General features: G+C 40.7%; 1 protein-coding gene across 2 annotated transcripts in view; it reads left to right on the top strand.

The window, feature by feature from the left end:
* etfdh (electron transfer flavoprotein dehydrogenase) overlaps positions 1-17,612 on the top strand; it is a 67,916-nt gene that overhangs the window by 35,945 nt on the left and 14,359 nt on the right. For both annotated transcript variants that reach the window (XM_078540493.1, XM_078540504.1), the window contains exons 6-12: positions 2,218-2,295; positions 4,751-4,897; positions 11,595-11,735; positions 13,226-13,369; positions 13,882-14,050; positions 14,297-14,479; positions 16,688-16,909. In XM_078540493.1, the coding sequence (XP_078396619.1) occupies positions 2,218-2,295; positions 4,751-4,897; positions 11,595-11,735; positions 13,226-13,369; positions 13,882-14,050; positions 14,297-14,479; positions 16,688-16,909 (1,084 nt within the window). The remainder of the gene's footprint in view (positions 1-2,217; positions 2,296-4,750; positions 4,898-11,594; positions 11,736-13,225; positions 13,370-13,881; positions 14,051-14,296; positions 14,480-16,687; positions 16,910-17,612) is intronic.

Here is a 17,612-nt window from a genome sequence, read left to right as displayed (position 1 = left end):
AGAAAGAGTAAGTTTATTAGTTACTAAAAAAAAACCCCAAGAAAAATAATAAAAATGCAACACAGATTAGAAATGAGAAATTGAGTCCCAAAAAATAAAAGTTAAAAAGATATACAAATCAGTCTTTGGCTTGTCCATGAGGAGTAGATGATGAAACGTTGCAGCTGTGAAGTTTGGTGATTCGGGAAGCTGACTTTGGCAGTTGAGCGGTTGGTTTGGAGACACTTGGTTCTGCAGGTTAGCTGAAAGAGTTGTCCTGTTTCCTTTTTGACTGTGGCTTTGCTGACTTGTGACTTGTCTCCAGCAACAGAGACAGACAGCTTTTTTTACCTGAAAGCTACAGGGATGCCTAGTTGATGTTCTTTAGCAGTGACCTTCACAACACATACTGTAGTACACCAGGCTTGGAGCACCAAAACTAACACACATTCCACGGTTGCAATTGGTTTTTAACCCCTTTTCTTGTATATTCCTGGAAGGGAAAAATAAGCATGTCATTCGCCCAGAATCTTTCTTTCAACTCAGATCCACATTCTGGGTATAACGCAACAAGAAATGGTTTCTGCTGAGATGATAATCAGACTCCATTATCTTTGCAACCATAGGAAATTACAGCTCAGTTTTTGATTGCATCTCTTCCTTTGAAGTGTCTCTGTCTGAAGTAGGTCTTGACACATTTTAGGTGCGACATTCTGTCCTCTGGACTAGTTGGTCAAGTGTTGTCCACTCTTATGGCTGATGCAGTTGGTAAAGCGGAGTTATTTAAAAATCCCAGAGGGAAACTTTAAACAGCTGTCGTAATCAATAATTTTAAGTGTTATGTTTGAGATGCGACTCTAAACTCAAGAATCAGGCCACTAGTTCTCGAGGTTTTACACTAAACTAAATGAAACATTTTATTAATTACGCAGGTTAAAATATATAAACATGGCTACAAATTACTACTATCATAACTTTTAACAAATTCCCAAACTAATCCCCATTAAGGCAACAATGAACCATAGACTTAACCAAAACACCAATCGAAGCATTTTCACTTTACGAGTCAAAATGAGGTTCTTTCCACTGTGGAGCCAGTTGGAGGCTTGCAGCTGCCTTTTGATCTTACATTGCCTCTACCTGCATACCCAAAAACTAAAAAAGTTATACCTACCAGCCCCATTGAATGTTAATTCTCATTGTATCAACAGCCTCTTTGAACTTTACCTTTTAACAATGAAACCCCGTTCATTGTACCAATTTTTATTAGTAATATACACATATTGCCTAGTAGCTGTTAGAAAGGCGTCAATTTTCACCCACTTCCTGAATGCTCTATTCAAAAAAATGCAAATGCACGCTATCTCTCTGTTTACACCTCAAACTAGTATATCAAAGCACCCAGATTAGCTGTCTTTACTCTAACTAAGACATACCCATAGACTAACCTCTATACTAAAGAAAAATATTTTCCAAAATATATACATTAATAGCTTCATGACATCCACATAAGAATTTTCCAGCAAGTGGTTACTTTACAGTCTCAGCCAGCTTTTGCTTTTATGTCCTTTTTGAAAAAACAAGCCTTCCTCAACAAAGTCCAATATGCCTGTAAGTAAAAAAAAAAACAAAAACAGAAATACCTGGAAAAACTCAGCAGGTCTGGCAGCATCGGCGGAGAAGAACAAAGTTGACATTTCGAGTCCTCATGACCCTTCAAAGTAATTCGGGCTGTGATCTGCTGTCATGACAATTGATAAATGTGATTAAAACAAAGCATATCATTTATTCACGAATAATGTTTTCCTACTGCTGCAGGATATCCTTATAACAAATTCTGTTACCCTGTACAAGTCATTTCCTGATCCATGAAGAGTCTGCATTCTGCTTGCCAAAGAAATTCAAACATTGATCAGATTAAACAAAAACAAAAATAGCTGGAAAAACTCAGCAAGTCTAACAGCATCTGCGGAGAGGAATACAGTTAACGTTTTGAGTCCGTATGACTATCAGAACTAAGGAAATATAGAAATGAGGTGAAATATAAGCTGGTTGAGAGGGGTGGGACAGGTAGAGCTGGATAGAGGGCCAGTGATAGGTGGAGGCAAAGAAGATTGATCAGATTAATACCTATTAAGAAATACTCACACACTTGTATCATTTTCAGCCGTTTTATGTTCTGCTGATTTAAAATCATTGTGCTGCTAATTAGTTCATTTCTTTTTAAAAACAATCCAGATTCTGTTCCATGAAGATGGGAGTGTTAAAGGGATTTCTACCAATGATGTTGGTATTCATAAAGATGGATCACCAAAGGTAGGTTTCAAATTATATACCTATTAATGCTACTGATCAAAGGATGAATATGTTTTATTTTATAGATTTTTGTGATATGTTGTTTCTTTTCAAAAGTTTTATTTAATCGCATGCAACTCATTTTTTTAAAACATTGTTCTTAGAATAAAGCAGTTGCTGTCAAAGCACTATTTTCCTTATTGCCTGTCATTAGTTGCCCTAAGAAGGTAGTGATGGTGATCTACTTGAACCCACTGCAGTCCTTGTGCTGGTGGTGTTGGTTAGACAATTCCAACATTTTTGACCCAAGTCACTATTGTATGTAACTTGATGGTGATAACTATGAATGATATATAACTTGGAGGTGATGCTATTCACATGATCTTATTGCTCTTGTTCATCTTGGTGGTAGAGGTTGTGTGTTTGAGAAGTGCTGTTGGAGTATTCATGGTGAGTTTTTTTTTATTCGTTCATGGGATGCAGGCATCGCTGGCTAGGCCAGCATTTATTGCCCTTGTTCAGAGGGCATTTAAGAGTCAACCACATTGCTGTGGGTCTGGAGTCACATGTAGGCCTGACCAGGTAAGGATGGCAGATTTCCTTCCTTTAAGGACATTAATGAACTAGATGGATTTTTATTACAATCGGCAATGGTTTTGGGGCCTTCATCAGACTTTTAATTCTAGATTTTTATTGAATTCAAATTTCACCATCTGCCATGGTGAGCATTACCCTGGGTCTCTGGAATACTAGTCCAGTGACAATATCACTATGCCACCACCACCTGCAGTGCAGTGCATCCAGTAAACAGAACATGCTGCAATGAGAATTCAGCATTGGTGGCCGGGATGAAAACTAATTCCAATTACAGAAGTGCCTATCAATTGTACTGCTTTGTCCTGGACTGCAGTGGTTCAAGTGGGCCAGCACCCCCACCATCTTCTCAGGGCAACTAATGACAGGCAACAAACAATGGTGCTTTGACAGTACCAGCCATATTCCAAGAACAATTTTTTACAATGTATTTTATATGAGAAAGTTGGTTTTAAATGCATGCATTAAAGGTAGCTAACTATGCAGTAAGTTGAGCTTCCTGAACATTGGTGCAGCTGCACACACCCAGACGAGTAGTGAATATTCCAACATTCCCCTGATTTGAGGTTTATGGAATATTGAGAGGTTTTTGAGGTATCAGGTGGTAAACCACTCATCAGAGTGATTAGCCAGGCTTTCTTAGCTAGATTTTTGATATGGCTGTTCCAGTTCAGGTTCTACTCAAGTCATAACTCTCAGGATATTGATGGTGGGGGCTTGCTGATGGTGGTGCCATTGAAAGTTGGGGGTGGGGAGCTGAGTGAAGGGAAGGGCAGTGGGAAAATGATGGTTGGGTTTTATCAAGTTGGAGATGATCATTAGCTAGCACTGTCTAAATGTTACCCAGGTCAAACTGTAAGCTGGCATTATTGGAGGAGTTGTGAATGGAACTGAACACTGTAGAGTTGTCAATGAACTGTCCCTCTCTTGATATTATGATGGAGAGGAAGTCATTGATGAAGATGTTGAAAATGATTGTGCTCATTGATTGGCATCCCATAACCACTGTTACAATGACTAGATAGTTTTCCTCTTGGCCCCTCATTGATTTCAATTTAGCTAGTGCTCCTCGATGCCTTAACTTGTCGAATGCTGCCCTGATGTCAAGTACAACTACTCTCAAACCCATAATAAACCAATTTATTTTTTAATTAAGTGAAGCATATCTATTCAAATTTAATTCTTTAATTAAACCACAAAAGATGTAAAATCCCAGTGTAACAGAAGACAATCTATGTTACAATCACTTCAACTGGAAAATGTCAGACCATTGTATTTGGTTTTCCCACTTCTTTTTCGCATAAGCTGAGTGGGTCTACAAGCAGCAGCAGTCCCCTCCAGCAACAAGCATGGCCCAAGTAGGTGTGGAGTAGCTACTGGAATTCGTGGTATGATCTTAATAGTTCTGGTGACCTAGATTTTCATCCAGAAGGACTGAAGGCAGAATATGGACAGTCCTGGCCATTTTAAAAAGTACATTTTTTTTTAAATGATTTGGAACTTGATATTTTTGACACCCCCCCCGACCCCCCCCATGTTACTAGAAATTGCATTCACTGCATGCCAATTTTTCCATGGTAAATCCTAATTATTTGTCCTTTTGATGTGGCATTCTAAGGTTTCTTTGAAAATCTAGTCAAAACAGATTTGCAGAATAAATTGAAACAAAATTTTAAGCTAGTCTTACATTTTGTGCATTTATTTTTGGAAGGGAAAAGATAGTTTCCACCCCCACCCCCCACCCCTCTTTGTTTTTTATAGGTTGTGCTAATAAAGTAGTTAACTTTGTTTAAGTGAACTGAAGAAATCTGACCACTTTTCTTGCAATTTATAATATTTCAAAGACAATAATTGAGATTATTTTCTTCATATTTTCACAAAGGACATATTTGAAAGAGGAATGGAACTTCATGCCAAAGTGACGATATTTAGTGAGGGATGCCATGGACACCTTGCCAAACAGTTGTACAAACAGTTCAAACTAAGAGAGAACTGTGAACCGCAGACCTATGGTATAGGATTAAAAGAGGTAAATGCATTCTGAATTCTTCCGCAATAGTGTTTACTATTTAGTCACTTTTTAATATTTTTAAGCTTTAATTGCAGCTTGGTGAGAATTGGATGAAATCTGCTAAATGGAGTGGCTTGCTAAAGAGAGTGATGACGAGAATTTGATGAGAGTGAGAATTAGTTGTCAAGGGGAAAGTAGGTGTTAAGTAATTTAAACCAAGGAGCAATAGTAAATAAACAAATATATAAATAACCAGTAATTAATTAGATCTAAGGAGATAACCTTAAAATTAACTAAGTAGAGGGTACAACAACAGCAATTTGCATTTACATAGTACTTCTGATGTGATTAAAGATGCCAAGGTACTTCATAGGAAAGATAGCAAAACATAGAGGGAGGAAAAATTTGTTTGGGTAGTGGTGCAATTAACAGCGCTGGGGGCAGCTCAAGCAGCTTGCCACGATGCTGTCAGCCCCTTGGGAATCACTCAAGCCTGCGAAGCGTCGTTTGAAGTGGCACTTCGCCAATTTTTCCCAAAGTTTCAGGACCTAGGCACCATGTTAAAGAGCAGGACCTCAAACGTAGCCCCAGTGCCACATGCCAGTAAGTATAGTGACAATATGATGAGACTGGTTAATGCATAGTTGGAGAAATGATGCATGACAGAGGGCTTCAGATTTCTAGGGCTTTGGAACTAGTTCTGGGACAGTGGGTAACTGTACAAGATGGATAGATTGTGCCTTCACCGAGCTAGGACCAATGTCCTTGCAAGGAGGTTAATAAGTGCTGTGGGCATGCTGGTGGTGGGGGCAACAGGTGGGTTGAGCTAATTTGGCAGAACAGGAGCACCAGCTTCAGGGTTCAAGTAATCAATTTGGTTAGAATAGAGAAACTATTAAGCTGCTGGATGTACACTATATGCCACTAAATAGTGGAAAGGAGACAGAGAAGCAAACTGTAGAAAGATGCAGGAACTCCAGAGTAGTGATAATGGGGAAACTAGAGTTACCCTATTATAGACAGGGAAAATGACACTATAAAGAGCAAAGAGGGGGAGGAATTCCTGAAATGTATACAAGAGAACTTTCTTGATAAGAGCATTTCTAGCTCAGAGAGGAAGGAAGCAGTGCTGACTCTAGCTCTGGTATAATATGAGGTAAGTGGAACATGCTTCAGTGGGAGAGCATTTGGGGAAACAGTGATCATAATAGAGTTGTGATAGGTTTAGAGTAGTTGTGGAAAATGGCATGGAAAGACCAAATCAAATCAGCTGGAAGAGGATTAATTCCAGTGGGTTAAAAAGAAATCTGGCCCAGGTGAATTGGAATCAAAGGTAGACACATAAAACAGTAAATGAACAATGGGAGGCCTTCAAAGATGGTACAGAGTAGACACTTTGCAGGAAGGAATGGGGGTTGGAGCTGAAGGGAGAGCATTCGAAGTTAAAACTTCCTGGATGACTATAAACAGAGATTAAAAGGAAACAGAGAAAGCAGGTTTGTGACAAATGCTGGATGCCAAGCCGAATAGAAAAATTACAGAGGTAATAATAAAGGATCAACCACGCTGATATGAAAGAATAAGAAACTCATAGGGCTGAATTTTACGAGTCGGCGAGCAGGGGTGGGGCCCACTCGCCGAAGCGTAAAATGACGTGCGGTGAAGTCGGGGGGATCTCCTGATGTCACCGCGCCTGATTTAAATTTTCAAGAAGACGGGAGCGCAGCAAAATCAGCTGCGCGCCCGCCGACCTGTCAATGGCCAATTGAGGCCATTGACAGGATCAATTAAGCAATTAATGGACCTGCCCGCTCAACCTTAAGGGCGGGATGAGGCTGAGGGATGAGGGATGTAGGCTTTAAAAAATTTTAATAAAGATTGTGTAAAAATTATGGACATGTCCCAACTCATGTGACAATGTCACATGAGGGGACATGTAAGGGAAATTTTATTTTTCAACTTTTATCATTTTTACATGTAGAGCCGATCTCCCTGAGGCTGCACTTAGCCTCAGGGAGGTGAGTGTGCTCTTACATGCGCATGCATGAAAGAGCGCACTCTCGATTTTAGGAATCCCCCCAGCCCACAAAGGAAGCGCATAGCGCTTCCCTGCGGACATCACGCTGGGCGGGCCTTAATTGATGTAAAATAGCGCCATGTCTATGATCGGGGGCGCCGATAGGAAGCGCGCCCGTACACGCCCGCCCATCAACTTCCCCCCCAACGGGGGGAAAATTCAGTCCATAGTGAGTAGTCTACAGACCACCTAATAGCATAAATGCAATACTACTACTGTACCCTATGAAGTTGGGGTTGTTCTTCTTGTATCTCTGCAGGGGCAACCATCATCAACCGGTGCTGGATCACAGATATTCTCCCTGACAAAGAGGCTGAGAAAGCCAAGGAGGTGAGGTTCCCTAAACCTGCATGGAACTCTCATCCTCTTCTGGAAATTCCTGAGTACATGGTGTGCTGTCCCACTGGCTTGAAGGGGCCCGTTGCTGGGGCGCAGCTGACATCCCCTCCAGCCATGGTTGAGCCACCTGCAAGAGTGCCCTGTGCAGCTCCTCACATCCTCCATAGACATCAGCGCTCAAGCTCTGAACTGACTGATCCAGGCTACAGAGGGAGCCATACAACCTGTGCAGGACATCACACTGCTCTGGCATGCACTCCAGTTGCTGCTGCATGTCGCTCCCCATGAGGTTAACCACTCTCTCTTTTGGTGGAGCTCATGCACTGGAATCCCTGCAACATGATTGAGCTCATCTACACCATGGACTCTTCCATTTACATGCATGAGCTCTCAGTACCTCAGGGAATTCTGCCAGATTGCCACACATCTACAGGTCCAAATACTGAATCCCAAACTGTGACTCCTGGGCCCTCCATCACTACCTTGCAGAGCATCACTGCAACTGTTCTCCCCTCCCCCTCAAAGTGAGACTGTCCACGGATGCCTCTGCCTCAGACACCTCCACTCATGACTCACCAAGATGCAATTATCTGCGCTGGTGCCTGATGAGTTCCTCAGGTGCAACGCTGCTTCCTAGGACAGGTTCTCTTTTTTTGTCTGAGGGGCTGCTCGGCTCCCAAGGGTGGGACCTATGTGAGACGTGAGAGAAGCTTATGAGGGAAGGCATGAAGGTCCTCAACATTCCTCATTGAAGGATCTGTCCACTATTCCCAGTGCTTGGCATGCTGTTAGACTATAACCTTCTCACAGATTCTTTGCCATTCTTCCACTGTCCTACCCCTCCTGTGACCAGATGGGCAGAAGAGGCCCATCGAGTCTGCACCTGCACATGAGAAACACCTGACCGACCTACCTAATCCTATTTACCAGCACTTGGCCCATAGCCTTGAATGTTATAATGTGTCAAGTGCTCATCCAGGTTCTTTTTAAAGGATGTGAGGCAACCCGCCTCCACCCTCCCAGGCAGCGCGTTCCAGACCGTCACCACCCTCTGGATAAAAAAGTTTTTCTTCACATCCCCCCTAAACCTCCTGCCCCTCACTTTGAACTTATGTCCCCTTGTGACTGACCCTTCAACTAAAGGGAACAGCTGCTCCCTATCCACCCTGTCCATGCCCCTCATAATCTTGTACACCTCGATCAGGTCGCCCCTCAGTCTTCTCTGCTCCAACAAAAACAGCCCAAGTCTATCCAACCTCTTTTCATAACTTAAATGTTTCATCCCAGGCAACATCCTCTGCACCCCCTCCAGTGCAATCACATCCTTCCTATAAAGTGGTGACCAGAACTGCACACAGTACTCCAGCTGTGGCCTCATCAAGGTTCTATACAACTCCAACATGACCTCCCTACTTTTGTAATCTGTGCCTCGATTGATAAAAGCAAGTGTCCCATATGCCTTTTTCACCACCCCACTAACATGCCCCTCCGCCTTCAGAGATCTATAGTGTCATGCCGCTCATTGAATACTTCCTTGTCAAATTACTCCTTCCAAAGTGTATCACCTCACACTTTTCAGGGTTAAATTCCATCTGCCACTTATCTGCCCATTTGACCATCCCGTCTATATCTTCCTGTAGCCCAAGACACTCAACCTCTACTATTAACCACCTGGCCAATCTTTGTGTCATCCGCAAACCTACTAATCCTACCCCCCACATAGTCATCTATGCTGTTTATATAAATGACGAATAATAGGGGACCCAGCACAGATCCCTGTGGTACACCACTGGACACTGGATTCCAGTCACTAAAGCATCCTTCTGTCATAACCCTCTGTCTCCTACAACTAAGCCAATTTTGAATCCACCTTATCAAATTACCCTGTATCCCATGTGCATTTGCCTTCATTATAAGTCTCCCATGTGGGACCTTATCAAAGGCTTTGCTGAAATCCATATAAACTACATCAACTACACTACCCTCATCTACGCTGTCTGTGCAGGTTAATGTCTTATCCTACCAGGCATAACCTGGTGTTGTTGTCTCTCTGCTGCAGGCCCTTGTGCAGCAACAGGTCCCTCACCTGCCTGGACTGCAGGTGCATTTGTCCCAGGACAGCTGGCTGCCTCCTCCTTTCCACCTCACTGGAGGAGCCTACTCCAGAGCGCACAATACTCGTACAGGACAGCAAGCACTGGTTCCTATGCTAGAGTAGTTAACCTCCAGGATAACACTGTGTCTAGGCCCTCTTCTCACTCTCTCATTAATTGTTATGGTAGTCTAAAAACAGTGATTAGATAAAGTGTAATAAGATCCAAACACTGCCACCTTCACCTGAAGACTCTGCTGCTACATGTAGCAATGGAGGCCTTTAATCTGCCCTTGCACCACTTTTTCAAACCTGACGTAACTCACTCGATGTTTTTCCCATGCACTAATGAGAAATGCAGAGAGTAATGTAAAATTTGCAGTCAATCGGGTGTTTAATGAGGTTAATTGCTCGTTTATTGAATTTTTTAAAAATGGTATGCAGGTTTCCAATTTCGGTGCCTACGCACATTTCGTAATATCGGAGACTGGCGTGAAGACATCGGGTTGGCAACCTGACGTCGTCACACTGTATTTTACCTTAGCGGGTGGCAGTGTGCCTGATTTGCAGCTGTACAATATACCCTAGATTTCAATATTGTGTTCTCAATTCCTGTATTTAAATAGAATTTCATCCACTTTCCACCCAGTGCAGGAGTGCAGAAATCACTTGTAGCACCTTGATTGGCTGATTTCACCAATATTGAACCTAGGTTTTCTCTTGGTGCATATGGTTTAGTGACACAGGAAGTGGAATTATTTTAATATTTAATATACTCAGCTTGATGGAAATAGTAATTAAGAACATGGCATAAGAACATGAGAAATAAGAGCAGGATAGGCTAGTCTGCCCCTCAAGCCTGCCCTGTCATTCAATAAAATCATGACTGATCTTTCCCAGGCCTCAACTCCTCTTTCGTGCCAGCTCCTCATAGCCCTCAACTCCCTGATATTTCAAAAATCTACCTACCTCCTCTTTAAATACTTTCAGTGATCTAGCCTCCACAACTCTCTGGGGTAGAGAATTCCAGACATTCACTACCCTCTGAGAGAAGAAATTCCTTTGCATCTCGGTTTTAAATGAGTGTCCTCTTATTCTGTAACTATGTTCCCTAGTTCGAGATCCCCCACTAGTGGAAACATCTTCTCAGCATCTACCCTGTCAAGGCCCTTGTACGTTTCAATAAGATAACCCCTTGTTCTTCTTTACTTTAACGAATAAAGGCCGAAGCTGTTTAGCCATCCTTGGTAAGTCAACCCTTCATCCCAGGAATCAGCCTAGTGAATCTCTTTTGAACAGTCTCTAATTCCAGTATACCCTTTCTTAAATATGGGGATCAAAATTGTACATAGTACTCCAGGTGCGGCCTCACCAACACCCTGTACAGTTGTAACAAGACTTCCCTACTTTTAAACTCCAACCCCCTAGCAATGCAGGCCAAAATTCCATTTGCCTTCTTAATTACTTGCTGCACCTGCATGCTAATGTTTTGTGTTTCATGCACAAGAACACCCAGATCCCTTTGTGCTGCACTTTTTTGGAGTCCCTCTCCGTTTATATAACAGTGTGCCTTTTGATTCTTTCTACCAAAGTGTATGACCTCACACTTTCCTACATTAAACTCCATCTGCCGAATTTTTGCCCACTCACTCAACCTATCTATGTCCCCTTGCAGATTCCTTATGTCCTCATCTCAACATGCCCGCCCACCTATTTTTGTATCGTCAGCAAATTTGGATACATTACACTCTGCCTTCCTCCAAGTCATTAATATAGTAAATCATTGAGGCCCTAGGACTGATCCTTGTGGCACTCCTCTAGTTACGTCTTTCCAACCTGAGAAAGACCCATTAATCCTGACTCTCTGACTTCTGTGTGTTAACCAATCCTCAATCCATGCCAATACATTACCCCCAATAAGGTGAGCCCCTATCTTGTGCAATAATCTTTTATGTGGCACCTTATCGAATGCCCTTTGGAAATCCAAATACACTACATCTACCAGTTCCCCTTTGTCAACTCTGCTTGTTATACCCTCAAGTTAAGTTGTGACATCTTAATTCCAAATTTTAGCTGCATATATGTTCATTTTAACTTGTGTTTTTACAGTACTTTACCTTTCGCACTATCTATTACACAAGGTCTTACCTCCAACCAGAAGTGTTCATCATGGTAATATGCATTTCTGACTTCCATTTTATTGGCAGATTTGGGCTATTGATGAAAATCAATGGCGACCTGGCAGAGTGGAACACAGTGTGGGATGGCCTCTCGATAAACATACATATGGTGGGTCATTCCTATATCACTTAAATGAGGGGGAACCATTGGTGGCTTTGGGCTTTGTGGTAAGTATGTTAATTACTGCTATACTTCTATAATTGTAGTTGCCAGTTGTATGGTGGTTTATTTACTAGGTAAGCTGAGGGAAAGTTAAAATGAAATAAGTTTTAATTTCTTCTAATTATTAACAGTTTCCCTTTTTGAGTAAATTTGGTCTATTTTGGGGTAGTTCTTTAAATTAGGCACTGTAAAGCAATCCAGACTCAACATTGAGTTCAACAATTTCAAAGCTTTAATCACTGTCTCTTTTTTTTGGATGGCAGCTGTTGATTCTGCACCCCCAATTTACACCACCTCCAGACCCATCTTTTGTCAGTTAAAGATAGTGACTTGGATGTGATTGATTTTGCTATCCATTTCTTTTCAGCACCCTTGTCTGTCTGGACCTAGTGCATTGATTTTTTCTTCAGTCTATTAGTGACTAAAATTCCTATTAATTCACTCAGTACGATGTAGCTGGATTAAGGGATAAGGTCCTCTGTTTACAAATCGTTTCCAATCTGTCATGACTATGTAAATCAAATTCCCTCTTTGGTCATTTGCCTGTCTATTTTGACTGATGTTCTGAAACCAATCCAATGCTTTTACTTTATGCACGTTTCTCCTACTGTTTCCCCTTCCTTTTGAAAGTCATACCAACTTACATTTTTCTCCGTCTTGAATACATTATTTCCCACTGCCCCCACTTCCTTACTTAACCATTTTTCTGCCTTCCTACGCCCTTGCCATTCCAGACTTGAATCCCCCTTGGGTAAACCACAGCTACCTCCTGAGCCTCTCTTGGCATTCTACAAAGGGTCTGTATAGCCACTCAGGCCTCGTTAAGAGCAACAGTCCTCACAGTTCAGCCATCGCTTGTCAACCTTTGTGTTCATTGGGAGCTAACCTTGTTAGCTCCTCCACATCCCAATCCACCATTACTGCCTTAGACTTTGCCAACCGACCAACAGTTGACACCTGTGCAACATTTCCCTCCAGAATGTATGTTCATTTGCAAACAATGTCCTTGCCATCCATGACTATTTCCACTCTTCTCCCATGACCTCATCACAGAAAAATACATCTCTGACTAATTTCTCATACCCCCTCAACTTCCTGAATTCATTGACCTTCTATTCTTTGCAATCTTTTCCCTCCATATAAATTCTCTTACCCATATACCCATTCCCTCAGGCACTCCTGAGGTCTAAGTGTGTAACCTTTGAATTTATCCTGTTCAGACAGAAGTGTGATTTGGTATTTACCCCATGGGTATAAATGGTAAATTCATTGATAATCATTGTATACCTACATCATTTACTTGTACCAAATAGGAAAGCCCAGTGCTTATTCTGAAAGCCATACAGAATAAACAGATCGCCTCAGATAGTGAAGTTTATTTCACTGTTATCAGTTATCAGTAAATTACAATGTGAATTTTTTTTGGGGTGTTTATTTGCACCTGAACTTTTCATTTCTCAAGATGTTTACCTTTGGTGCTTGTTTTGCTCTATAGGTGGGTTTGGATTATCAAAATCCATATCTGAATCCATTCAAAGAATTCCAGAGGTGGAAGCACCATCCTTCAGTAGTACCAACCTTAGAGGGGGGAAAAAGGATTGCCTATGGAGCCCGTGCCTTAAATGAGGGTGGTTTTCAGGTATCGTAAGATATACTGCACTATGTGTAACATTAACTTAAATTATGTAAATACTTTTCTAGAGAGATTGACCTTCGTTATTGCTAGCAGTCAGTGGTTCTCAATGTGATTATTGACACAAATGAGTAATCCTTACCTTTTTCACTCCAATTAAAATAATTTAAATCACCAAATGAAGTGAGTATATAAAATCATAAACAAATCATTATAAGCTATTTCAAACCCTTTCCCCTTTCCCTCTTCCACCCCAGATCCATGGAAAATAGTTACCATTCGCATTCCATTATAGTGGAGAAGGTCAAAGTAGCAATTTGAAATGGCATATTTTGGTTACAATTAAAATCTTAAGGATGATACTATTTCTCTTTTTGTAATGCTGGTATATTGGACAATGTTGGTTGTCAGTATATTATCAATAATTTTGTGAAAGAAGGAATACCCTCACAGATCTGTATGGATCATGTTATTATATAATTTAAGAAGTTAGTGATTGAAGCAATATTGTTCCACAGTCTATACCTAGACTGTCCTTCCCTGGAGGACTACTGATTGGCTGCAGCCCAGGATTGATGAATGTCCCTAAAATTAAAGGAACACATACTGCAATGAAGAGTGGCATGATTGCTGCAGAGGCCATATTTAAAAAACTACTTGAAGATAATAGCCAGCCTGTGACTCAAGGTATGGATCTGATAGCTTTTGATTCAAATCTCCTTTAAAATACTTCTTCACAATGTACATAGTAGAAAAGGAGCATGTACAATTAGATTTTAGACTTTTGATCTCTTTTTAAATTAGAGATAAAAAGAAGTTAAGTTTTTCTTGTTGGCAACCCTTCACGTCATCAGCTATTTTTGCTCAAATCATCAAAAGATTTTTTAATTGTTTCCTTTTCTGAAATTGAAATAAATTTTCTTCTGTACTTAGGTCTTCATGTACCAGAGTATGACGTGGACATAAGAAACTCTTGGATTTGGAAGGAACTTTATTCTGTGAGGAATATCCGACCCTCCTGCCATGGACCATTGGGTGTTTATGGTGGAATGATTTATACTGGGATATTTTACTGGATATTTCGAGGTTTGGAGCCCTGGACACTGAAACACAAAGGTGATATGTCAGAACAATATGTCGGGTATTTCTGCAAAGATAATATGTAGGGCCAAAAGGTGCAAAATGTTTTTAATTTGTGGAAATGCCTTTTTATCTCCACACAAATTTAACAAGCTTTTTTTTCCCCTAAAGAAACTTCAGGCATAAACAACTAAAAAAATCAACATTAGAATTAAATAACATCTTCAGCTCATGTTGCTTTAACAGCAACAAATAAAAACACCAGATGAAGGGTCATTGACTTGAAACATTAACCCTGTTTCTCCCCACAGATGCTACCTGACCTGCTGAGTATTTCCAGTGGTTTCTGTTTTTATTTTGTAAACTAATAGTTTTGCTCAGGCTTGCCAAGGACATATTATGTTGTAATACATTGGCCAGGATTTTCCCCTCGGCGATTTGGGGGCGGGGCCCGATCGCCGAGGGGAAAATGACGTCGGGAGGAATCCCCAACGTCATCCCGGTCTATTTAAATTTTTAAGAAGGCGGGCAGACAGCGAAATTAGCCGTCTGCCCGCCGACCTGTCAATGGCCAGCTGAGGCCATTGACAGGCTAATTAAAGACCTGCCCAGCCAACCTTAAGGCTGGCAGGCAAGCCAGGAGCCCCAGCGGGCTCCAGATTATTCATGAAACTTCATCCACTGGCGGGATGAAGTTTCATGTCTGTTTTGTAAAAAATTAATTAAGTTTATGTGTTCTTTATTAACATGTCCCATCTCATGTGACATTGTCACATGCGGGGGACATGTTAATAATTTTTTAATGTTTCTATTTTTAAAGTTTTTTCCACTGTCAGTATTCTCCCTGAAACAGGACTTTGCCTCAGGGAGCAGTGCGCTCTTTCGCGCACATGCGCGAAACAGCGCACTTTGACAGATGGGGATTCCCTCCCCCCCGGTACAGGAAGCACATAGAGAATAATTTGTGTGGATCAACTTTCAGTCTGTGATTTTGACTATCTGGTCAACTCAAAGTCTCCTATTCTACGATAAGAATTAGCACAACATTTTTTATTACATTTTTCTACATAACCCTTTCTTGCCCTACGCTGTGCCCTCTCATGAGCCTTAATACCACCCCTTCGATATAATGGCCAGTACTGCACATGGTATTTGCGATGGACTCTATACTTATATAGTAACACCTCTTTTCATTTATCTTGTCTTATTTCTACATTTGGTTTGTATGACCTGCACATTTAGAGATCTTTTCAATACAATCAGTTGATTCTTCGGTAAATTTATTTTGTATCCAAAGTCACTTTCTTCATCTTTGAAATGTTGTCTCTATTTTTTCCTTCCAAATGATAGTTATTTTCTATCTTCGTTATACTTTTGATATTAAATAAAATAGAGTTAAGTATCAGACCAGTCATGATCTAATTGGCAGAATAGACCTGAGGCTGAATGGCCTACTCATGTTCCTGTAAAACATTTCTCCACAATTCAGCAACGATTCTTCTCAATCATGTATTATTTCAATATTTTAATTAACATGATATTTCAGATCTACACCCTATGTGCCCCTTGCATTATTTGTATCATTTTGAGGGAATTGACATCAAAGGCTATTGCATGAGTTACAGGCTGCTGATTGAAAAGAAAATGTTTGGATTGTAGCCACCACGACACTGCACATCTGCTCAGTGTTGAAAGTGTTATTAATAGTGTTCCTTTAAATGCGAGATGCATGGATTATCATATGCTGCAAGAGAATTATGGGGGTAAAATTTGCACAAAGCTAAAACTCCACTTAGAGAACATTACTGTAAACATACCTTGAGATACACAAGGATTTGATTTAATAAGCTCCTGGCCTGCTTTGCAAAAGGGCCTACCTTTTCCTCTTCCAGAGCTTAACTTTCATATGATGGAAATTTTTTTTTGTAACTCAGTTTGCCTCTTCAGACTCGCCATCCACACACTGTAGACCTCAACTTGCACCTGAATCCTCCTCCCAAACATCTGTCCCATCCTGATATTCAATATAATCTTCAGTGTCACAGCAGATTCATTAGTGTGCTTAAATATATTACTTGATTCTACTCTCAGCTATGCTCAGGCAGAAATTTGAACAGGTTAGCTGATCTTGTCTCACTGAAACAAAGTTGTAACTTTCAATGAGACAAGCTCCTTGCACTTACATGCAACGTAAAACCTTGTATTATTTAGTGTTTGTCTATAAATATTTCTATCAAATTACAGGAGCAGATTATTCTCAGTTAAAGCCAGCCAAGGATTGTACACCCATTGATTACCCTAAACCAGATGGAAAAATCAGCTTTGACCTTCTTTCCTCTGTGGCTCTTAGCGGAACCAATCATGAAGATGATCAGCCAGCACACTTGACGCTATTAAATGATAGTATACCAGTAAACAGGAACTTGGCTGAGTTTGATGGACCAGAGCAAAGATTCTGTCCTGCAGGTATTTTTTATTAACTAATCTGATTTCAGGAAGTTTTTTCATTAAATTTTTTTCAGACGTAAAGATATGGGCAAAGCCTTGCTTCGTAATCTGTATGGTTTACAATTATTAAATATGTTTTTTTATAGTTGAAACCCTTTGAAATCAAATTATTGTAATTAACACCAGTATTCCTTTTTATTATTGTGTTTTATTTTTTGAAATGAAGCAAGTATAAGTACCACAGAGCGCAGCATTTGAACCCTCCAAAAATCCCTCCAAAAATGGAGATCAGTTTATATGCCTAGTATAAGATGTAACCCACCAGTGTGGGCGGTTGCCATTTAGAAATGTGGGAAAAAAATTACACTGGTAATTCGTATTAAAATAATGTGCCGCAGCTTATTGAATTAATTCTACAAAGATACCTTTAAGCACAATCAAAGCATCTTAAAACCCTTCAGATTGTTGTCTTTGGCATCCGAGGCAAAGAGTTCATCAAATTCATTCTGCATCAGTTTGGCTATGGCATCATTGTAAGGATCTCACTGAATCAGTCGTGGCACTTTCAGCTTCATAATCAACCCTCCACATCATCTTGCTCTCCATCCATTGAATTGAATATTCCACGTTTTTTTGAAAGATCTTTGAAAGATGGACACTTTGTGCACTAATAGCATCTCATGGTTTGATGAAGAAACCACACAAAACAAAATGGGGCAGC

The sequence above is a fragment of the Cetorhinus maximus genome, chromosome 1, assembly GCF_964194155.1.
Source record: "Cetorhinus maximus chromosome 1, sCetMax3.hap1.1, whole genome shotgun sequence".
NCBI lineage: Eukaryota > Metazoa > Chordata > Chondrichthyes > Lamniformes > Cetorhinidae > Cetorhinus > Cetorhinus maximus.
Note: the sequence above shows the minus strand (reverse complement) of the source record. Positions and strands in the feature narration are given on the sequence as shown.